This window comes from Vulpes vulpes, chromosome 3 (genome assembly GCF_048418805.1).
Source record: "Vulpes vulpes isolate BD-2025 chromosome 3, VulVul3, whole genome shotgun sequence".
Classification (NCBI taxonomy): domain Eukaryota; kingdom Metazoa; phylum Chordata; class Mammalia; order Carnivora; family Canidae; genus Vulpes; species Vulpes vulpes.
Window position 1 is genome coordinate 23819284 of NC_132782.1, and position 25174 is coordinate 23844457.

Below are 25174 nucleotides of genomic sequence, written 5' to 3' on the forward strand. Positions count from 1 at the left end.
TCTTCAGTGCATATGTTTTCAATAAAATCCAGTAATGAATAACTCTCCCTTTAGACTGCACTTAAGAATAGGACCTAGGACAAGAAATGAAGTAGGCACTTGCAAGACTTCCACACCATCCACACAGAGAAAGCCAGAACTACAGCCACAGATAAGTTTGTAACTAAGTATTACCTTCAAATTAAAAAAACATGCCAGTTCTCAGGAAAATAAAAATAAAAGTAAACACCTAGACTTATCTCCTCATGCTTAGAAAGGGCTCAGAGACGTGTATTTCCTTTGCTGGGTGGAGAAACATATACATTGAAAAGCAAAGAACTGGGGCTGTTTCCTCCCTCTTTTTCTCCTTCCCTTCGAAAAAGTTTTATTGAGCTCCTGTGCCCGATGCCAGGCAGATGAAGAACAAGCTACAGGCCCTGTTCTCAAGGCCTGGCATTCTAGTGAGTATAGATAATCAGATAACCAGATTATGGTATGAAGACTGCTATAATGGAGGTAATGCGGGAGGTGGGGGTTACTTTGGAAAATACAGAGGATGGGCACTTAATTCGGACTCAAAGATCACAGAACACTTCCCGTGTGGGAGGTGATACCTAAGTTGGGCCATGAACGACAAATAGTGGAAGGTGGGGTGAAGCCTTAGTGGATAGCCAGGCAAAGAAGCCTATTAGGCTTTTTTTTTTTTTTTTTTTTTTTTTTGCCTATTCGGCTTTAGATACAAAGGTTGAGATCTTTAAAATTTTGTGTTTTGGTTTGCAGAGTCTTTTACCTGCAAGTGGCTCGAAACAGCCCCTCTGTAAAGTACAACTGCTGAAGGGCAGAGTTAACATCACCATTCTCCAGACATGCATCCTTGACATATAGCCCATCATAAATTATCAGTGATCCAAACTCCATCTTCCCTAGCATGCCTCTTCATAATTCTGCTTGGACAGTGTCTTGAATTATTTGTTTATTCCTCACATATAAACACTGTGAGAGATTTTGTCAGTTGTGGAGTAGAAGGCAAGACAGCCAGTAAATGAATGCTGTGAGGCGCATTTCTTCACTGTGCACAATTTTGTGTAGAACAGGCACGTATTCTATTTTGGAATAGACCAGAATCTCATTTCATTCTTGCTATAATTCTCATGTAACCTTACCATACTCCACTATAAAAACAGGAGGAAACCACTACTTCATATGTATTTTTTAAATCCACTTAAAACAGCAAAACTTCCAAACTCCAAAACTTTCAGCTATGGCATCAGAATGTTTCTATTCTTCTGAAAATAATTATGAGTTAAAAGATATTTCTTATATTTATGAATACTATTCTTGGTTAAAAATAAAGCAATTATAATGGCATTCACCTACCTTGCTTTTCAAAGAACGAGTAGACTGTTGAATATACTTTTAAAATTTGCTAACAAGAAATTTTAACTTTTTAAAGTATGTCCTGCTTCGAAGATATGTTTGTAGAGGCCCAATGTTACACATCCAAAAAATTATTTCCTCTCCCTACTTAATACTTCTGCTGAAAATTGCCTACTATGCTTCCAGAAAAGAGCACAAAAGATTTCTCATTGAGCTTTGTTCACACTGAATGATGTGGGAGGTAACATGGACCAAAAGAGCCAAAGACATGGATGCGCCAGAACAGGAGTTTGTAAGTCAGTAGATTTTTTAAAAAGATTTTATTCTTAAGTAATCTCTCCCAATGGGGGGGGGGGGGGCGGGAAGCTCACACTTATAACCCTGAGATCAAGAGTAGTGATGCTCAATGAACTGAGTCAGCTGGGTGCCCCTGAAGTTAGGAGGTTCTAATTCAAGTCTCAGTTCTTCCTTTACTAACACTTTCTCTTCCTCTAGACAATAGGAATTTTAATCAAAGTCTACTAAAATGTTTTAAGGTTTGAGTTCTTTGAGGGATACAAAACATCATAAGTATATAATGATCTAGTATAATTAGTGATACAAAAATGTTTTCCTAGAAAAATGTGGAAAATGACTTTTATGAAATTGTCCTAGGAAATCTACTTAGATAAGTTAGACACTAGGATGGAAAAGTCTGCAGGAAAAGGATTAGAGCAACCGAAACTGTAACTCAGTAAAAAAATCAAAGTAAAAAAATCAATTTAGGATCAATGATCCTAAAAGTTCACTTATTTACTAGATGACAGAGGGTCCCACTTGCAATGACTTAATTTTTAATATACTACCAGAAATGCTCTCTGTCCACCAAATGACTTGGATATAAAATGTATGTAACGTAATGTGATATGATGTGATGTAATATGAGAGTAAAATGATGGTTTCATGTAGTTCTTTGCTATATTCTTAACCTTAGCTAGAAGTATTTTCATTTGAAAATTACAAGTTTATTTTCTTCCAAGATGTAAAAAAATGAACTTCTATTAGAATTATTCTTTGGGTTTTCTCAAGTATTTCATAAAGTTAGTTGCTATATGGAACAAACAAACGAAAAGGCAAGTTAGTGTGTCTGTCAGTCTACACAACATTAGTAAACCAGTATGAAACTGTATTTTTACCTAACAAAACCTTATGAAGGCACTCTTTGCATTTTTTATAGCTCTTAAAAACAGAGAGGTATATGTAGGACATTTTGATAGTTGAAAAAAGTAACTTAGCAAAAAAAAAAAAAAAGAAAAGAAAAAGGTAACTTAGAGATCAGTGCTGACCATCTGAGCAGTTGTAGAAAGGCAACTGGGATCAGCTTTATAGCAATACTTCTAGACAAGAATGCATACGAGGGTACTTTCCTCTAACGAAGGGAGTACACATGGACACAGGGGCAGGGAATGGTGACTCACATTTTGCTTTGAATGTTCATGTTTCATTTGAATCTTTGAAATAAGTATCCACGTATTATTTGTGTTAAAAAGAAATGAACTACAGTAAGGAGCCCTTCATGCCTACCCACCTCATCAGGGCTGCTTCCTGACAGTGGCTGGACTCCTGCAGTGGCTACAAATGCTGTCTTCTAAATACACATTAATCAAAATACAAATAGCTAGTATGCGTTTTAAGAAGTACAGCTTAATTCAACTATGTCTGGAATGCATCACCCAAGTTTTGGTAGAGGATACAAGAGGCAAGCCTGAGTTCAAGTTCTCTGAAATGGCATGTCATGTTTTGGGTGGTTACTCCTGATAGATTAATGTGATCAGGGCAGGCATGGTTTCCCTCTCTGAGCTGCTCCACTGCACTAGAAGCAATGCTCACCTGTTTATGCCTTTCTGTTTTTTTTTTTTTTTTTTTTAATATACTGTTTGACTTGTCTTTGAAAAGCCCAGAAAAGACAAGAACATTCAACTGTTTATTCGCTAAGTCAAAGCCAGTGCTCCTTAAAAAGTTGGCTGATCCCCTGCCCCCTAATTACCTTATAACACTAAGCCATGACAGAAAGCCTGTCAGCAGATTTTATTTACAACCCTTGAGGAAAAACCCTCTGTTTCACTTCATGCAGAAGATAAGTTTGCAAAAGGAAACACTTGGCAGTACTTCAGATGTTCTCTGTCTGGTGGTGTTGATAATGCAATTCTTTTTCTTGATTATGGCAGCTTCTATAATGCTCTATCATTCATGTAGACCATCATGCCCCAACTGACTGCATTTATAGACTAAACAAATAATTCATACAATCACCTGAACTGTTTAACCTTTTCTCTTCCTACAAGCTTAGCATTTGTCTATGGGCAGATTTTATGCTAAATTCTATTGTTGAAAGGTGTCATGCTCCACTTGGCATGCCTACAAAATGTCTTTCATTCGGATAAACAGTCAGCTGACCTGAATGAAGAACACTGGTAATTATAGGTGATTCACCAATATTTTTCGTATGTTTTAAAGGGAATGCTAAAGTATCACACAGACAATTAATATGTAGATTTAAATTTTTTTTTTTTAAATAAGAGAGTCACATTCACACAGTCCACAACTTCCCAATAAAAATTCTTCTGGTATAAGACCTAAAATATGTCCCAAATAAAAATGTATCCAGGTAGTCAAAGCATACGCTTTCTTTCTCTCCAGTAGTAGGGAAAAAAATCACAATTCGGAATTGTGTTCTTGAGCATGTGCACAGCACTGCAGAAATAATATGGGTTCTCAAGCCATCGAAGTCTATCAAAATTGCTCGAAGCTACAGGTGAAAAGTCACTTGGGGAAGTATTTGTAAAATAAATATGCCAGCTATTGTTTGGACTAATCCCCATGGGAGGAGGATTACCTTCCATAATACAGCTGATCAGTGTAAGCAGAAGAAGGTCTAAAATTACACACTTTGGAAACAGACTACATCTGTTGCCTATTCACAACTGTAACGAAAGAGATTGAGGAGGACACAAAATAAAAATACATTTACTCACTGTGTTAAAATTTGGAAAGAGCCCAACAGCAGAACTACTGTCCACTGGAAAAGACATAAATGGTTTGATATCCAGTGACGGCTGCATCATCAGGGTAGGTGTGCGCACAAGAGCAGGAAGTGTAGTAGTGTGGCATGTACTGCCTGCCAAGAACAAAACAAAAACGAATTCAATCTCTTGCTCACATCCATCTCCCTCCCCAACCTACCGTGCAAAAACAGGACTGCTGAGCTGCAACCTGAGAGCAAGAGAGTTATGCTGAAAGTAAGCAAATGGCACAGGAGGAGAAAATACAGTTAACAGGGGTCTTCTTGCTCATCTTGTCCGACAGTGATGCAGAACACTTGCATTATGGCAAGGGGCAAGGGCTGCTCAGACCCGGCAGAGATAACACAGTGCACAGATCCTGCTGGCCGGTGGCAGAATGAGATCATCCTGTTGTTCAACCATTGTCTCTGACTAGCCAAAAATGTAGGAGAGAGGAGGGGAGGAGCCTCTTGCAGCCAGATGCTCTTTACTATTCAGAGTTATTGAATGGCTGGTAGGCATGTTTTATGCAAATCAGGGATAATTATAGGGTTTTTACAAGGGGGAAAAAACCTTGGACTCCTAGTCACTGCTGCTCCCGAGAAAATTATGACTCAAACAATTTTATCTCTAAAAAAACCAAACTGAAAGTTGCCCTTACTTTGAGGGAAACAAGTAGTCTAGACATTGGATAGTTAGAGAACTTAAAAGGAGTGATTACTGCCAAAAGGGGTGATTACTGTCCAGGGGGGGCAGGGTATTGGGGGACGGGGAGAAGTTAGGACAGAAACTCAAATACTTGTCTCCAACTTTAATTCTAATGAGCCCTGTATTATTTTCACAACTACCCCCCTTTTAACAATTATATCAGCTGTCATCTTTTTAGGAATCTGGGCTAACCCATGTGTGGAGGATCTAAAGCACTCTTCGCCAGCAACAAGCATTCTTCTGTGGCCCTCTGGGAGGCAGGCTCTAGGGTGCCTTTTTAAAAAAAATTTTTTTTTAAATAAAATAACTTTATGGAGATATAATTCACATACCAGACAACTCTCCCACTTAAAGTGCACAATTCAACGGTTTTTAGCATATTCAGAGTTGTGTGCATCACCAAAATCGATTTAGAACATTTCCACAATCCCTAAAAGAAATCCCATACCCACTAGCAGTCTTTCCCCATTTCCTCTCAACACCCCTAGCTCCTGGCAATCACTAATCCATTTTGTTTCTAGGTTTGTCTATTATGGATATTTCTTTTTTTTTCCCCTCGTTTTTAAAGATTTCATCTATTTACTTGAGAGACAGAGTACATGCTCCTGTATGGGGGGCTGAGGGGGAAGCAGAGGGAGAGAGAATCTGAAGCACACTCCGGGGAGCCCGACACAGGGCTCATCTCACTACTGCGAGAATATGACTCAAGCTGAAACCAAGAGTCAAGGGACTGAGTCAACCAGAAGCCTCTAGTATGGATATTTCATTTAAATGAAGTAAAACAATATGAGTTCTTTAGTGATAGGCTTCTTTCACTTGGCATAAAGTTTTTAAGGTTCATCCATGTGGAAGTATGTATGAGAATTTCATTTCTTTTTTTTTTTTTAATTTCATTTCTTTTTAAGGCTGAATAATATTCCATTGTAGATGTAACACTTTTTTCTTTATTCATTCATCAGTTGATGGGCCTTTGGGTTGTTTCCATGCTTGTGCTATTATGAATAACGCTGCTATGAACATTTGTCGTAAGTTTTTGTGTGGAGATATATTTTCAGTTATCTTAGGTACATACCCAAGAGTACAACTGGGGATTGTTGGGTTATATGGTTAATCATAAATCATATAGTTTAACCTTTTGAGAACTTTCAGGCTGTTTTCCAAAATGGCCTGACCATTTTATAGTCCCACAAGCAGTGTATGAGGGTTCCAACTTCTCCCAGTGTGTCTGTATAGGACCACAAATAATCATAAGCCAAAAATCTCCTACTGACTTCAAGGAGGAATAAACAGTACGGGAAAATACTCCAGCTATTAAAATTTCCTCCAATGTTCTCACACAGCGTTCCAGAATAATTAAAATTTCTATTTCAATGATATATTTTTGATAATGGATTTCCTTAATAAACTCTGCATTATATTTTAAGTCATTCCAGAACATTATTAGTAATAGTGTTTAATGGACTATCATGCCTCATTTACATTGATCCTCAAAAGAGAAAAAAAGAAAAAGGCATCTGAAACATTTATCTGTAATGGCAAGTCTTTAGGTCAGCCCCATCCATTAGCGAATATAGAGTAGGACTCAGCAAAAATAGAATCAACCAAAAGTATAGATCAAACAGTAATGGTTATTTCTGATGCCAAAGTAAATACTCTGATCTCAGTCGGGCATTCACATAACTACTCTGTATTTAATTACACATTTTTCTTGTAATTAGGTAATGTTACACTCATGGCTAATTTCAGAGCTTGTAGATCCAAGATGATATATTATGTCAGTATTTCAATGTTGCAGAAGCACTTATTAAAATCTTTATTTTAAAAGCTTTGCTTTAAAATCTTAGCTAAATTGAAAAAAAAGATATTTCTTATTTTAGACCGATGGCCTTTTACAATTCACAATCATTATAATTGTCAGAAGTCAAAAGTCTAAAACATATACAGAATTATTCTACTTAAAGTTGCCTGATGAACAAATTACCTTGCCATGATGGGTCCTCCTCCTCTGCCCCCCGCCATAAGCAAAATTCTTTCTCTAAGTCCATGTAGTACAAGATATCGGAGGGCCTGGCAGGAGTCATTTTGTACTAACAAACTCAAATCAAACATAATGCAACATGGAACTTGACAAACAGATTGCTCCATCAACAAAGGTCAGAATGCACAATGATCCCCTTTACCCAATCAAATATCTATGCTAATAAAGACAAGGCTTGAGAACTACTTAGCTGCCACCGTTCATTAGCATAAAAACTTAGCAGCTGTTTACCATTCATTAGCATTTTAATGACAGACAATTTGCCATGTTAAACACAGATTGTTTTAAAGTACTGGTAGATCTCCTGAATAAATATAAACTGCTTTCATCAATTCCCCTCACCTCAACCTTGCTGTTTTCACTTTTAAAACCTGCTTTTTCATATTGCTTTACCTAAACCATTGTTTCAAAGGAAGTTTTTGCAAATGGGAAATCAATGGGGATAAAGTGCTCCCCCTCACCCCCCACAAGTTAGGTTAGGCTTTAATCCTGCTGTCACCTTATTCTAGATTTTGCTGCTGCTCCTGCTGCTGGAAAGCATTTCTCCTCACCTTGGGATGCCCAACAGTTGGTGGGAGATAAAGCAGAAATTTCGCCAGAATACATTGTACCCTGAAAAAAAATGCTTAGTTATCTCTAAAATTTGCTGAGAAAAAAGAAAGGGTTGAAAATATAATGAGCATAAAACATGGTGTAAAGTATCTTTTACATTGCTATGCTCATGAGACAGGACTTACCTTTGTCTTTTGTATGAACTATTTGGCAATATTATTAAAGACATCTCCTATATGTAGTTCTATTTCAAAGCATAGGATATAATCTTGTATATATCATAATGAATCAAGTCATGATAGGGCTTCACCTTATTTGGCAATAGAGATTTTTATTCTATTTTTTGAAGGTTTTATTTACTCAGGGAGAAAGCAGGGGTGGGGGTGGGTAGAGGGAGAGAGAGAATCTCAAGCATATTCTCCCAAGTGTGGAGCCAAACTGGGGCTTGATCCCAGGACCGTGAGATCATGACCTGAGCCGAAATCACAAGTCAGATGCTCAACCAACTGAGCCACCCACGTGCCCCAATAAAGATTTTTAAATCACTGAATTTTACTGTGTGTATACATCAGACTCTCTGACCTAAAATGAAATATGCACAAGCATGCGTGCATACCCAAAAGATCTAATAGTCACTGCTCTCACATGGAAATTCCACATGTTCATACACTTTCCCATAAGAATGCAATTACCCCACTTCCCCAAATTTCATTTTCATTGCAAAATCCAAGTTGTATTCATCTATAACCATGAGACCAATAATACACAAAAGACAACTCACCACCATGATCATAAAACTATTATTCAGCCAACTGCCTCTGTAACATAATAGGTGCTTTATTATGTCAATAGATTATGTCATAATCCATCACAATAAAACCTCATTTGAGGGTTAGGTGACATGTGAAATTACTGCCTTAGTCTTTGACTTTTAGAAATAAAACCTTGAAGGTGTAGGTGAGAGCTCTGAGGCTTCCTAGTGGTTCTCTATGTACCATAACACAAGCAAACAAAACACCTCGGTGTTAGAAGGAGGTAATGCCAAAGTCACAGAAAAACTGTAAGGAGAAGCTTTTACAGAATGAAACCAAATCTTTCCTATATTCCATTGAAGTAGTTTTTTCTTATGCCATTATTATGTATGTCTGCCATAGTGAGTACTGAAATAAAAAGCTTAACATAGTATAAAAGGCTACCGGGTGGAGGCAATGCCATTTGCAGAACTCCCAAAGATATCTTTAAAGAAATTAAAATGAGTGGCATTTTAGAGGCTCTACCAAACCCAGTTTTCTCTCTTTTGACTGCTTTCTCAGCTTTGTTGCTTCTTACCCTGAGTAACTTTCCAACTTTCCCTCTTACAGCAACAATCACCAACCAGCATCTCCTCTCCACCCCCCTCATCATTTCCATTCTTTCATCAGTCTGCCATGTGAGGAAAACAAATTTATCAAGAGATCAAGTGTGTCACAAGAAGATGACTATGTGAATAGGAGATGTGACTGATAAAGGGTTTTGTTTCTGAAAAGGCCACCTAACAATAATAACAGAGATAACATTTTTATAGTGCATACTATATGCCTGGCGCTACCAGAAGCACATTACATATGTGTGTACGTAAGTATACGTACTCGTAAGTATATGTATACCCATATATACTTGCTTATATATAGTAAATCATATATTTCTATCATTTATGCCATTATACATGATAGTGTATTATATATTCATGTATGCATATATTAAAAGAGTATATGCATAAATATGTATAATATATACATAAATGTTCACCATAACCAAATAAGATACTATCACTAGTCCCATTTTACAAGAGGGTAACTGAGTCACAAAGAAGATAAGCTCATACATCTTGTACATGGAAAAGACAATAGTGAAACCAGGAAATCTGACTACTGAATTCTGTTCTTTAGTGCTATGCTATGGTCACCAAATTACACACTTGAAAAGACTTCATTTATATAGACACATTCTCCAGAGGCAGATAGCATTTTACCATTGAATTAAGATATTTAAAATGTTGGATCTTCTTCAAAGCTGGGAATTAGTTGAAACTTTTAATTGACTCTAATGTAATATATGTTACTGAAATAACTAAAATACATAAGATTTTAAAAAATACCATATAACAGAGCTTCTAGAATATATTTATCTAGAAATAACATTCCCAAATAATAGTATTATTTAATTCCACAAATACTTATGGAGGAGCAGTTGTAAAGGCATAGTGCTGACAGATATAGGGGTTATAAATGGAGTCAGAATTTTACTTTTTAAAAGAGGATAAAATAATAACAATTACTATCGTTTAATGAGATTTTACTCTATGTGAGATATTGCTAAATGACTTGTGTCTCTTATTTTATTAAATTATAATTCTATGAAGTTTGTATTATTACCTATATATTATATGTGAGAAAGGTGAGGCTTAAAGAGATTGAGATTACCTAGTATGTGGTAGGGCGTGGGTCTAAATTCTTGCTTGTCTGGCTCTAAAGCCCGGCCATCACTCCATAAAGTAGGTTATATGTAAAGTTCTTAAGTGAAAAAGATTCTGTCCTCAAATACATTTAGAAAATGCTGGCCTCAACAAAGTTTAGAGTGGTTCTTTTTTGCAAGACATCCTGGAGCTTATAATATACTAATGGGCACTGTGAATGTCTAGGCAGATAGAATTTCTGCTTTCCATTTCTTGAGCATGAAACAATCCTCTTTCTCTTTCTCTTTCTTTTCTTTCTTTCTTTCTTTCTTTCTTTCTTTCTTTCTTTCTTTCTTTCTTTCTTTCTCTCTTTCTTCTACAGAGCTTCTGGAATGATTATAATGCTTGGCATGTCCTTTAGGCAATGCTCTTCTACAGAAGTGAAATGTACCAATTCAGGAGAAAGTTGATGACTTTCAGGTCTACCACTTTCTTGTGCAAACTTGTGATGAAAGATAGTTGGAAGAAAGGAACAAGGGGCCCCTGCCCTAAGAGGAAACCACCCTTAAAGGATTTTACATCACCCTAGAAGAAGCCCTCCACCCCTTCCCATGTGATAGAGGACTACAACCTGATTGGATGACAGGTGCATGCATGGTTAATCAGATTAAAAAGCCTACCAACAAGCCCATAAAAAACCCTAGACTTAAAAACTGTGGCCCTCTTGAGTCCCTTCCCTCTTGGGGAGCTTTGTACTTATCACTTTGCTATCACTCAGTAAACTTGGCTTTATTGCCCATCCCTCTGTCTGGTCTACCTCTTCATTCTTGGAAGAGGCATGACCAAGAACAGTGGGCACTGAAGGAGAAAGAAATCCTGTGACACGTGGACAAGTAGTTCTATTTCTTTATTCCGCTATATTCTTTTTTATACACTGGGGAAAATAAGAGTAGCTACAGCATAGGACTCATAGGAGTACTAATTCAGATTTTTCCATGCAAAATGCTTAAGCCTATGCTGACACACAGCAAGTATTCAATAAGCTTTGGTTACTGTGTTATGAACCGTTCCTACTCTTCTCACACTATGCCATATCCCAGGAAAGCATAAATACTTAAATTCATTAATAGTAAAAGGTAGGATATGTAAGAGATCATAAATTATCAACAAAATGTTAAAGAGTTTCATGAAAGAAATTACATCTGGTTAGGAGTTAGGTTCATAAATGTTTTCATAGATGAGTTATCTCTTAAGATAAGCCTTGAGGAATGATTGGTATTTTGAGAGGTGGATATGGGATAATAGCGGGGGGAAAGGCATAAGCAAAAAACATGGAGAAAATTGAATGTATTAAAATGAAAATTCTTAAGGATTTAAGATATTCTTAGCATATCTGGTTAAGAACGTAAAACATGAAAGAAAAAAGCAGAACCCTGGAGTAAGCAAAGATTAATGACCTTGGAGTAAGCAAAGATTTCTTTTTTCTAAAGATTTATTTATTCATTCTAGAGAGAGAAAGAGCACTTGTGTGTGCACTAGCAGGAGGTGGGGTGGGGCAGGGCAGCATGGAGACAGCAGGAGAGAATCCCTAGTGGGCTCCCCACTGAGTGTGGAGCCCCAAGTGGGGCTCAATCCCATGACCCATGAAATCATGCTCTAAGCCAAAATCAACAGCTGCTCAGCCTCCTGAACCACCTAGGCACCCAGCAAGGATTTCTTAAATAGGAAACAAAAGATATTAATCATAGGGGCACCTGCGTGGCCTCGTCAGTTAAGTATCTCATTCTTGATTCGGCTCAGGTCATGATATCAAGGTAGTGAAATGGAGCCAGGCAATGGGCTACGTGCTCAGCAGGGAGTCTGCTGGAGATTCTCTCTCTTCCTCTGCCACTCCCTCAAATAAATAAATAAATCTTGAAAAAAAGATGTCAATCATAAGAGAAAAAAAATTGACAATATACTCTATGAAGAATAAAGCTGTGGGACTGATATATTAAGGAAATGAAAAGGCAATCCAGAGTGGGAGATAATAATAAAACATGTATTTGGACAAGGACTTTAATCTAGAATACTGAACTCCTAAAGATCAATGAGAAAATGAAAACACGATAGAAAAGAATGAGTAGATTAATCACTTCATGAAAATATATTAAAAAAATGGCCAGTAAACATGAAAAAATACTTAACTTCATTAGTCATTAGGGAAATGCAAATTAAAACTGCAATGAGCTATCACTATATACCCATAAGAATGGCTACAATGAAGAAAGATAGAGATTATCTAGTGTTGATAAGGATATGGAGCAACTAAAAAAAAAAAAGGATATGGAGCAACTGTAACTTTTTTTTTTCACTTTTTATTTAAATTCCAATTAGTGAGCATACAGCATAAGACTAGTTTCAGGTATATGATATAGTGATTTATCACTTACATACATCACCTAGTGTTCACCACAAGTGTACTCCTTAATCCCCATCACCCATTCAACCCATCCCCCCACCAACCTCCCATCTAGTGTCAATTGTTACAACTACTTTGTACGGCTTTAAAAAAATTTTTTTTTAATTTAAATTCAATTTAATTAAACATATTGTATTATGAGTCTCAGAGGTAGAGGTCAGTGATTCATTAGTTGCATGCAACATCCAGTGCTCCTTTCATCATGTGCCCTCCTTAATGCCCATCACCCAGTGGTAACCCCCATCCCCCTCCACCCACCTCTCCTCCAGCAACCCTCAGCTTATTCTCTAGAGCTAAGAGTCTCTTAGGATTGCCTCCCTCTGTTTTCCTCTTATTTTATTTTCCTTCCTTTCCCCTATTTCATCTATTTCATTTCTCAAATTCCACCATATGAGTGAAATCGTATGGTATTTGTCTTTCTCTGACTTATTTCGCTTAGCATAATACCCTCTAGTTCCACCCACATCATTGCAAATGACAAGATTTTATTCTTTTTGATAGCTGAGTAATTTTCCATTGTATATAGATACCTCATCTTCTTTATCCATTTCATGTGTTGATGGGCATCTGGACTCTTTCCGTATTTTGGCAGTTGTGGACATTGCTGCTATAAACATTGGGTTGCAGGTGCCCCTACATATTACTATCAGTGTTAGAACTACTTTGAAAAACTAAATAGCAATATCTACTAAAACTTAATATATACATATCCTATGACTCAGCAATTCTACCTCTAGGTATTTACTTAATAGGAAGGATATGTACTAGAACGCTAATTGCAATACTATTTATAATAGCCCCAAACTGGAAATTAGCTGATTAACTCATCAAGAGTAGAAATAAATAATTTTGGTTCTTAATGCAGTAAAACATTCACATAATGAAATATAGAAATGAGAATAAATAATTTATAATTATATGCAACAACAAATAGAACTTTTAAGTATAATGTTGAGGAAAAAAACTAAAATGAGGGAGAATATCAACATGCTGTATGACACCAATTTACACAAAGTACAAAATCATGGAAAACTAATCTATACTGTTAGGATAGGGCTATCCTTGTAGGAAGGGTGGGGGGAGCAACAGAGGGGCTTGCAGGGTGCTGGAAATTCTCTTTTGTCTTTGTGCCAGTTATGCAGGTATGTTTAGTTCAACTGTACACTTTGCACATTTCTGCATGTTTTCTCTAACAGAAACTTTTTAAAAGTAATGTGTTCCACGATAATAATTTTAGTAAACTGGGCAAATACAGGCAAAATTCTCCAATAAGAAGAACATCTTGAAACACTGTCAAGTTTGTATACTTTTAGGATGAATATGATGGGTTTTTTTTTTCCACTGCCAGCTTGATTCTGCTCAAAATGATTTGTGAGAAAATAAAAGTTCCCTTTCATGCTAATGCTTCCTTGCTGAATTTCATAAGTGGATGGAAGAGAATGACACAGAATCCACTGATGCCAAAGAGAAAAACATGTATCTAGAACTGAGTCTATAAAATCCTAACAATTGGCGGTTCTGCTCCGGAGTCTCTCTTGGGGGCACCTCAGGGTTCCCTCCAAAGAGCTCCAACAGCAGCAGCCAGGAAGAATGTTGCATTTAAAAATAAATCCTTCTGAGTACCACACTGAAGTTTATGGGCAATAATGAAGTGCTGCATCAAAAAACAGCAGTGAAGCCACATCATGATAGATTTTAAGCCACAACGTCCTTTGGGTTTAGTAGTAATATGCCAACTTTTACACAAAACCATGAATCCTTTCCTAAGATGCAAAGGATGACTTTTAGAATGTGTGGCAATAGAATACTTAGAGCCAGGTGGTGATTCATTTATACCTGAATATTTTGTCCATGTACTGACTTTCTTATATTGCAAAAAGGGTAAGATTTTCTTCTTCTTCTTTTTTTTTTTACTCTATAGTACAAAATACAGTTTGATTAAACATGTGGCATACTGCATTCATTGTCATCCTTTTGGAAGCAGAAATGAAAAATCTGAGAATTTCAGAATTTAAATAAAAAAGATAACTGGTTTTCAAAAAAGGTTTTGAGGACCAATTGTCTTCTTTGGAGCTGAGTTTACAACATTTTTGCTTTGTTACCATTTTTCCACTTGCAAGCTGATACGATTAAGTATGACCATGCGAGAAAGGAAACTCAAAGAAGGAAAAACAGGGTTCTGGCAAGTGCTTTGTCATTTTTTGAAATAGTTTTTAATACACCTGACTTATCAAAAGGGAATGTCATGTGCTTAGTTCCTAAATTACTAAGTCTTTAGAGAAGCCAAAATTATCTCCAGACAGGGCTTTACTAAAATTGTCTGAGGTCAAGAGTGGATTGGGAGGTCATGGTAGCCTGACGAAACTTTCTGGCAAAAAGACGAGGGAGATGGTCCTGAGCTACATTTGCCCAGTGACTCCTTTCTATGGCATCAAGATGCTTTCATAAAGTCGAGCCTTTCTGTTAGAGGAACCTTTTTGCTCTCCCTTCACAGCATGTGAAGGACCTAATGGCTACATAGAACCATGGCTTATTTTAGAAACCTTCTAACTAATACAGTCTTTCGTAGGAAAAGCAACAACTATGTTTTCAAATTGTTGAACACTTCTAGAGGAGTTTCGTAAAATTTGGGGGGTAAACATAATTTAAGAATCTACCCTTTGTTTTACATGAGATAAATGATTAAGATAATTTAATGCAGCATGATACCTGACTGATGGTATAATCACATTTAGAGTTCCCATTGCCCAGAGACACTGCTTTGAATATTTAAGTCTATATAAAGATGTACAAGAATCATATGTTGAAGTCTTGATCTTCTTTAAAAATTTAAAGAGATTTGTATTTGGTCTGTTTTCTTTTCATGTTTTGACTGAAATTTAGAGGTATTCATTTTTCACTGAGATTTTAATTTTAATGTTTTATTAATATGAATAAAGAAATTACATCAAAGAGAAAAGCACTGCAGCCAAGTGTCAACATCTCCATCTATTTTAAAGAACAGCAGATTGATCACAACACCTCATTTTAAATAATTCTCTCAATATTTCCAATGGAATAAAAAAGAGAACAACAAACCCCATTAAAACTCTGCTTTCAACTATACTGTTTAGGTCAACATAACTAATTCAAATAGCTTCATAGCAGGAGGCATGCATACATTTGCTGGTGATTTTTACATTGAAGTTTTTATCAGTAACTGCAATAAACACACTATCTAAAAAGACACATTTTTTTCCAAGCTATGGCAAACTGACCTTCCACTGGAGCAGATCAAAGCAGCAATACCATTGAGGCCTCTGGGTCTGTCTTTAGGCCTCTCTTCTGCAGCTCACGAAAGGGCCAGGCTGAGCGGGATGCATGCAGCAACTCAGGAGGTCAACATATAAATTCTAGCTCCAGGTTACAAAATGTTTTGCCCCCCTAGTTTCAGAGAATTTCAGTTCTTGCATTCAGTGACTTGGCTATTTGCATTTAAGAACCAAATGGGTGGGAAAAGGAATAGTGGTTTACTTAATGGTCCTTTAAAAAGATACTTTTTTTCCTCCAGAAGCTTGCTCAATTTAAAGAAACAGAGTTAATATTTACTCTGCCAGTTTTCTCTACTCCCACCTTGGTAGAGAAGAGAGATTTCCTTAGCTTAAATATTAACCAAACCTTTTAAAGCTATTCAAAAGTTGTTGCTCATGTTAAAAAAAAAAAAAAGTAATGGCTCCTGGAAAGCACAATTTGGGAAGAAACAGGGCAGCAACAAGTGTGCTATACAAACCATTTTCCTTTGCCTACATAGTCCACAGTTTCCATATTATAATGCACTCAGTATAGAGAATTCAAGACAAATTCTATTGGATTATAATCCTGGTGACTGTCATAGATGAGGCTACATTTGGTCCTCCATCAGTCAAGAAGCCATTTCCATCCAGAAAATACACAGATGGCTCCCCCTTGGCAGTCAGGATGCATGAAAACTGCCATTTCATCCCCGTGGAAACCTGGTATGGGGTGACTAATCTGGCCATGCCAGGAACGGAGTGAGAAAATATTGTAAGTAATGGGGAGATAGCGAGGTTCACTTGGGGCAGAAGTTGAGAGTGATTTGAGGAGGGAAGGAAGAGTGGTTAAGTTTGGCTTACTTTTACAGAGAAGACTAGAATTAGCACTAAATCTCTATTTGGAAGTTCCTAACATCTCACTCCGAAAATGAGTTTCTTCCCTTTTATCTTTAATCATGTTGTAGAAATCTATACAGAATGAAGTAGAGCAGAGCAAAAACTATGTAAGCGGGAACAACTTAGTTAAGCAAGACATCTAATTTCCTCAAACCAAGGAGCTGGGCAACTGGGAGACAAGGTGACATCGCCCTTACCCTGAGAAACACGGAGTCCGGTGACCTATGGGATGCTCGCACACCAAAGGGTCTTTAGTGGGTATTAAGTGGAATGAACAACCCTTGACCTGGCTTCTTGGAAATCTGCCATTGTCCTAACATCTTAGAAATTGAGGTGACTTGCTTTAAGTCATTCAGGCAGCTTCTGGGGCACTAGTGATATGCAAAACAGCGTCAGATAAGGCCCTCCAGTGAATGCCCAAGGACTGTCTGCGTTGGAAGTGATTCATCATAAATGATCACCCCTGTCCCTGCGTGTCATGTTTATTCTTATACCATTATACTGACTTTGTACCAGTTTTTCTTCTATGGAATTTCTTTTTGGCTTCTCGAATGACTTGGTCTCACTTCCCCAGTGAATACCAAAAGTCAAAGACATGGTGATTGTTTTAATAAGGTGTCTCATGGAAAGTAGAGAATTTAATCATAGCACACATCATTTTCCTTGTCAATGATTTGCTTTATAAGACAAGAAAGGGATGGAAATACTTTTTTTTAGAAGAACATTTGTTTTGACTCTTGGTCTCTTCTGAACTTCAAACAGCCTTTTAAGCTCCCTTTGCTATAAAGGACACAAATGGAAAAGTAACAGACCTAGGGCTCAATGTATTTAATTTGACAGAGCGTGTTCCCAGTTAAAGAAAATGCAAAAAAGAACCCAAAGTTCCAAAATTGCACAATCTCTATTTCCAACCTTTGATTGACTTCTATGTCTTTTTTTTTCTCTAACACCTTCTTTCTCTGTGTCTCTCTCAGCCCCCGCAGTCTCCCTAGACTCCCTCCCTCTCACCTGTTTATCTGTTCTGCTTCGCTCCTCTTGTCTCTCTCATGTCTCTGTTTCCATCTCTTCCTACCTCTGCATGTGTATGGACCTGTCTGTCTCTCTTGACTCTCTTTGTCTCTGTTGCTCTCTCTCACCATAATACTGCCAGGGAACTGGAAAGCACTCAAACTTTGTTATTTGCCTTCTTTCACAGCATTCATTTTGTTTTCAATATTTGCTTCTATAAATCAAAAGATGAATAGCAAGATTTTACTAGTATCAGGACAAGTTTGTCCCTGTGACAGGATAAAACAATGAGATGAAGGTCACATCTCTGCTTATGTCTCAAGTAGTCATGTCAGTTGTAATCACTGAGGATTGTTTTTATATACACTCACATGATTGTATCTGCCATACTCGAGACAGAGTAGAGCAAGTTAAGAACTTAAATTCACCACAGAATTGAGGGGTATATTTAGAAATTTGTCATCAGTGTCTTGGGTCATACAAATACTATAGCTTTTTGTTGAGGAACACAAGGTGCTTAAACACATACTAAGTCAACTTCTAACCTGTTACATGGCTCATGATCGATCCTCCCAACATTTTTCTAATGAAGAAAATGGTGCTCGGGGAGAAATGATTCCATGACAAAGCAAATATACAGAATGAAGCCAACAATGGGCCCGGGGCTAGAAAACGATTTTCTTCCAAAATCAGGTACGAGTCTAATTGTGATAACTACACCGAGCAACAACATCTACTAAGAAGTCCCACAACACAGAGTGCGTAGGACCTCGGAAAAATTAAGGCTCCTGGGCTTTAATTTATTATTTTTTGCAAGAGTCTACTGAATCCTCAGTGTTGACAGCTCTTATTCACCAATGAGGTAGAATAAAAGAAGTTGATATTCTTTCCATATTTTCCAAACCACCTAAAATCCTACTGGGGACCATGAGATAAAAACATCTACCTAGTGCCAAGACTTCTTAAGTTTTTTCCTAACAATAATTTTTATTCATGTTATAAAAATGGCAAAATTGAAAAAAAAAAAAGGAATTTCAGGTGGGGAAACCCAAAGTGATAACATTAAAACAGAAATGAGAATTTCACAAGCATCTATTGTATACATACAAACTACATCTATCCTCGTAACAAACAATACTCCCACTTGAGGAGCTAAACTTACCTGGTTTCCAGAGAGATTTCTATGCCCAAGGGTCTAAATAAACAATGAAACTCTTGAATTTTGACTTGAACTAGACGAAACATTAAAAAGGCTTGAAACGTGCTTATCATAAAAATCAGGTGACAAGAGTGCAAACCACCCACGTCACCCAATTTGGGGACAGGCTGCTAGCCACTATCCTGTCCGTTTGGATGCGAATTCCTGAATAGGTACAATCATCAGCTTAAATATACTTTCGCAAGAGAAAAGTGAGAGAGGGTTCTAAACACTTGGATTAAACCTGAACTGCATTTTTACCTCCTAGTTATTCTGAGACACACTTCAAAAAGAAAAAAGATAAAGGAACCGTGGGCAAGCAGTCACATCGTCATTCTATTTAGCAAAGTGAACCAGTATTACAATCTAAATAAAAACAAGTTAGGAAAACCGGGACGTTATTGGGCAGGGGAGTTGTGAAATTAGCAAATTCTATTTGCTCCAATTCTGCTACTTTTCTCTTCTTCTGAAATTGATTTTAACTGTTTTACATTTTTGTCACATCCTTCACGAAAAAGTTCCCTGAGGTGCAAATGCTGATCACCCGGCAATGCTTACCTTCGTAGTTAAGATTACAGTCCACGTTCACTTCTGCATTCGAGCACTGTACGAAGCATTACATTGAGAGAGAAATAATTCCATCATTTCAACCTGGTGCTTCTGTGAAATGTGGTGCTAGGAAACAGCCGCTGGCCAGTGCGTCTGAACAAATCATACGTCCTGTAATTGCCGCTTAGCTCTAATTACTATTGAGGATAGTGTTTGCAACTTGATTCCAGGGAGAGGGCAGACTGCCTTCTGACGACACTGAACCAAATATATCCTAAAAGGCTGACAATTACTTTCTTTCATGTAATTTTTCTCAGAGCTCTCAGCTACTCAGAAACTACTACTTGGCCAAGGTACAAATGAAATCGAATCGTCTGACACCCACCTCCCCTGCCCAACAAAGCAATGCAACTCTCTCAAAATACTTATTTATCATAACAATTTGGAGTTTAAAAACTTTTTTTAAAATAGCTTTTATTTCTGTATTTGAGAGAGAGAGAGCAAGAGCAGGGGCAAAGGGTAAGGGGCAGAGGGAGAAGCAGACTCCCTGCTGAGCAAGGAGCGCAGTGTGGACTTGATCCCAGGACCCTAAGATCATGACCTGAGTTGAAGGCAGATGCTTAACCAACTGAGTCATCCAGGTACCCAACAGTTTGGAGTTTTTGGTCTTACTTAGACTTAAAGGGATTTTTTCTTTTTTTTTTTCTTTTTTTTTTTTTTTAGGTAGGCAACTAAATCTTTATTTTGAAATTGCTTTTTATTTCAGAAAGGAATGTGTTCTCAAAATATGAACTGTGTCTATATTCTGTTAGTCCAGAATAGTTTATTTGCATACCATTAGGCCTGAAGAATTTCTTTCTTTCCTTTCTTACGCATTTTTTGGTTTTAAATAAAGATTCACAGCAGGTGACAATTTGAGGTTGATAACATTAACAGGGATGTTTATGCTTTTCAATGCCAAAAACCTAATTTTTCAGTCATTTGGGAGGATTATCATGGTGAAATGAACGTGGACCCAAAATGATACATCATGTACTCATATATCTAATCTCACTTTGCACCTAGTGGCATCTGGTCGTGTGATCATAATAAGGCTTCTGATATATCCATGTTGCACAGTGTGGCTATGACTGATTGGCTGTTTCCCTTATGCTAGGCTGATGGTCACTGATGAGTTAGCTTAGTGAGCATTTGACTGAATGAAAGAAACTTGAAATGGCTGATGTTTTAAATGTCAGAAAGGATTTTGGACCTTTGGTTGCGCAACTTAGCACATTTGCCAACCACAGCCAACACTTTAGTGACGTACAGAGCATATTGCGCTCACCCAAATTCAGAGATTTGATATATCTGCTTATGTCAGATTTGCATGGTAACTATCAGGGACAGGTAAACCTAAGGGAATAATTAGATGCAGCAATCAAAATGGTAATTACCATACCAGCTCTTAGAACTGTGCATATGTCAGGCCCCATGATCTCAGTTGTTACGAATAATAACAAAATAGCGCTCAAAATGGAACTGTGGCATGCTAGCTCTATACTTATTTTCCCCCAAATAGCAATTGTGCACTTCTGGCTCACATAATATTTAGTTCATGATTAGAATAAACTCGTATTGGGTACCTGGGTGGCTCAGTTGGTTAAGCATCAGATTCTTGATTCCTGCTCAGGTCATGGTCTCAGGGTCTTGAGATCAAGCCCCACAGAGGGCTCCACACAGGGAGTGGAGCCTGCTTAAGATTCTCTCTCCCTCTGCCCTTACCACCTCCACCCCCAATTAAAATAAACTTATAGTCATTGCTGTGGTTTTCACTTTTAATTTTTATTTCATTTTTAAAAATCTATACCTAAATTTAAAAATCTAGACCTCAGAAAACTTTGTGTTCAGTAGGGATTATGCTATTACTTTCTTTGAAGTATTTTTCTTTCAAAGGAGCAAGGCAAATTATTCCATTCTTTTTTTGCCTGCCTTTAAATCATGCCTGACTCCTGGAGTATTTTCCAGACCATATCCAGGCCTGGCATACTAGGCTATCCTCAAACTCCCAAACCTTTTATTTATACCTCCCACAGGTCCTTCGTTTAGTTCGGTGGTATACAAAGTGTGGTACCCAGAAGCATCTGCATCATCTACTAACTTGTTAGTGAAGCAAATTCCCAGGCTCCATCCCGGACCGCAGAATTATAAACTCTGGGAGTGGGACCCAGAAGTCTGTGTTTTAACCAACCCTCCAAGGGATTGGAAACACACTGATGGTTGAGGACTACTGGTCCATGGTGCATGTATGTACCAAGAGTGGTAGAAGAATGTGATAAAGAACATTTAAGCTTCCATGAGGGAAACCATGGCAGAGCATAAGTCCTAGCAGAGAGGTTGCATTTAAGTGGTCATTAAAGGGGTGGCAAGAGACTGAATGAATCTGAAGGAGGCATCAGCCATCCCTCACCTGGCTAACCCGGCACGTGTGCCCTTGAGTTAATGCAGCCCCACCAATTCCAAGATCTTACTCTATAAGTTACCATCTTTCTTCAGTCAGTTCATTCTTAAAGAAAACAAAGAAACCTTGCCTGATTTTGTTACTTTCTTAGTCTATAAACTACTCTGTATTTTCCTTTAATTCCTTTTAGCATAGCCTACACTTCCTTTTTCAGCTTTTTTACTATCACTTCATAAATCTGGCTTCTGATTTCTCCATCTTAATAAAACTAGTCCTTAATAAAAAGGACTTTGAAGTCCTTTATCAGTCCTTGGCCTCTGTACCATTGGAAGAATGTGAATTTATTCCATGTCTAAATACCTTTTCTCCAAGCTCAGCTTTTGTATTTCTGAACACCTGCTGGACTCCTCTCACCTGTATAATCCCTTTGGCATCTCAACTTCAACTTGTACAAAATGCAACTGGTCATCCTAGCCCACCTCCCAACCCTAGAAGGGACATTCCTCCTCTTGTGGTCTTTATTTTGCTGCCTGGTACCACGAGTTTTCTGGTTATATAGACTCTAAAATTTGAATCTGCATTTGACCTTTCCCCCTTCCTTGCCCCTGAACCAAGTTAGTTATCTTTATGACATTTTTCATCTCCTTAACCTTTTCATACCCACTACTGTTACCTTCATTTAGGTCCTCATTAGCTGTTCACTAGCATAATTCTTTAATCACTATATTCCCCCCTGTGGTTAAATGAATTCTTGAGGATAGCTTGAATCAATCACTTTCCTGTTCAAATATCTTCCATTTGCTCACCTTAGTGAGATACAGGCTCTGAAATCCCATACCGTACACCTGTCCAATCCCATACTGTACATCTGTTCAATCTCATATCGTACACCTGTTCAAATCTCTACTCTGCTACTTACCAGCTGGGCAGCATTCAACGAATTAATTGACTTGTTAAGCCCATTTTCTCAGCTGACAAGTAGGAATAAACACACTTATGAGGAGACCAGAAGGAACTAATGCATGTAAATTCTTACTAAAGTGCACAGAATGCTGAAGGATTTAGTATATGATAAGCGATAGTATCTCCATCACCAAAACCATCACCACAGAATACAATCCCAACATCTCGGTTCAGCATCCATCACAGTTCTTAAACTTAACTGAAAATCCTTTAGTTAAGGATTTAGTTAAGTCCCCAGGGATGAGGACAAAATGCTTTTCTTTCTGACTCTGGCTTCTTAGGCAGTGCCTTACACCTAGTGGTCACTCTAGAAATTTTACTACACAAAGCACTGGTTGGTTCTGATACATACACACTTTATATTATTTTATTTATTTATTTTTTAGTTCTATCACCTTGCTTATGCTTCCTAGGATGCCCTTGCCTTTCTGTCTCCTTTCAAATTCTATCTTCAAGTGGCATTTTAAATGCCATCTCTTCCAGGAAGCCTTTCCATTTCCATCAGAAGAAAGTATCTTGCTCTCTTTTGAACCTGCGATACGTTTCACTAATAAGTCTTTTACAGTATTTAAGGCATTCTATTGTGTATCTGTCTTTTCCCCCCCAAGAAGCTATAAGCTCTTCTGAGTTAGAGACCACACTGACTTGCTGCTTTTGCCTAGTGACTTGCCCAGAGAAAGCACTGAACAAATTTATTGAATGAATGAATGAGTGAATGAAGGAAAGAGAATAGCATCTACACTCTCACATGAACTGTGCTATGGCATACTACCTGATGAAAGGCTTTCTTTTCCATTGATAATTATGATGGTCTTCAAAGAGGAAACATGATGAGAAATATAGAAACAAGTTTTAAGGGCCCCTTATAAAGGGGATGTTTTCTTTAAACCTTGGGTTTAAAGTTATTCTAGAACTCGGAAGCATGTTCCACATAAATAAAGTCATAAACATTCATTGAATTCCTTGGATTGTGCTCAAAAGCTTAATTAACCCATAGGACAGGTGTTGTGGTAAGAGCACCTCAATGCCAACGTGACTACTAGGGGGCATGAAAAGGGTCCATATTCTAGGAGTGTTTATGAAGTGTTCAGTCTTCCTTATAAAACATCAAACCATGAATTTGTTTTCTTCTTCATATTTTAAGATATACTCTAAAAGCCGTAACCAGAAGCCAATTTTCTTGTATATTAGAATGATTACTTTTCATTGCCAGGATGAATGTGCTCTGGTTAAAGAACGAATTTAATTGTCGCTTATATTGTAAGTTTAGAAAATGAAAATCTTCTATCAAGTTGTTGGTATGTTTACATTTTCAGAAATCAGAAATTATTTTCTTTTTTAGTTACAATTCTAATTTTCAGCTCCTTTGTCTTCATTTTGGATTAATTGTAAATTGACTGTGTGGCCCCTGATACTGTAGCTTCAGTTCCTCTACCCACATCCCCTGACAAATACATAATGGCCTGTTAACAAACTTTTAATTACATTCATTAGGGGAGTCTGTTATTTTAAAGTAACTCTTCAGTGAGTAAATAATCCCTTTTTAATGGAAAAATGATTGCCTTTCCAATTATCTGAATTGCAATTTTAGATTTTCACAAATTTACTTAAGGCAGGCAAGTCTATAAACAAGAAATTATCAATGAAAAAGATATATTTTCACTGTTACTTTTGTTCCCACAGTACTGAGCTAGACATCATGACAAACTGAAAGCAGGGGTCTTTGGTCCTTGAGAAGGTGACTATTTGGAGAACAAAAAGAATATATCTGAAACACTTAGAGACTAGAATACAAAGACACGCACAATTTAGTGTGAATTACAGACCCAGAGAGAAAAGTAGTACAGGAGAGAACATAACCTCAGAAGGGCAGGGATCTTTCTTTTGTTCACTAGCAGTATCCTAAATACTTCGAACTGTGCCTTATGATATGAGCTCAAAAAACAATTGCTCCACCGAAAGGAAAGAGAAGTGAGTTAGAACGGCTGGAGAAGTTTCACTGTGAAGGCAGGACTTAAGTAAGACCTTAAAATATGGGATTCCTTGGTTTTCCCTTTTGCTTACCACCTACATCCAGACTATGACCAAATCCTGTCTGTACTCCAGCATAAATTGCAAGTCTTTCTGCTTCTCTCCACGTCACTGCCACTTTCTAGTCCAAGCCATCAACGTCCATCTGGGCTACAGCTAATGGCTCTGAAAGGATCTCTCTGGGAGTGTTTATGTTCCCCTATACTTGGTCTCCACATAGCAGCCA

The 25174-nt window shown here is 37.5% G+C and overlaps 1 protein-coding gene across 16 annotated transcripts in view; it reads right to left on the reverse strand.

Moving 5' to 3' along the window:
* The window catches only part of ZNF385B (zinc finger protein 385B), a 367591-nt gene that overhangs the window by 76299 nt on the left and 266118 nt on the right, over window positions 1-25174 (reverse strand). For 9 of the 16 annotated variants that reach the window (XM_072752075.1, XM_072752074.1, XM_072752086.1 and 6 more), the window contains one exon: window positions 4371-4513. In XM_072752075.1, coding sequence (XP_072608176.1) covers window positions 4371-4513 — 143 coding nt within the window. Of the gene's footprint in view, window positions 1-4370; window positions 4514-7086; window positions 7199-15847; window positions 16182-18929; window positions 18952-19523; window positions 19737-25174 lie in introns of those variants that run through there. The other 7 variants (XM_072752087.1, XM_072752081.1, XM_072752085.1 and 4 more) reach the window with 7 other exon arrangements.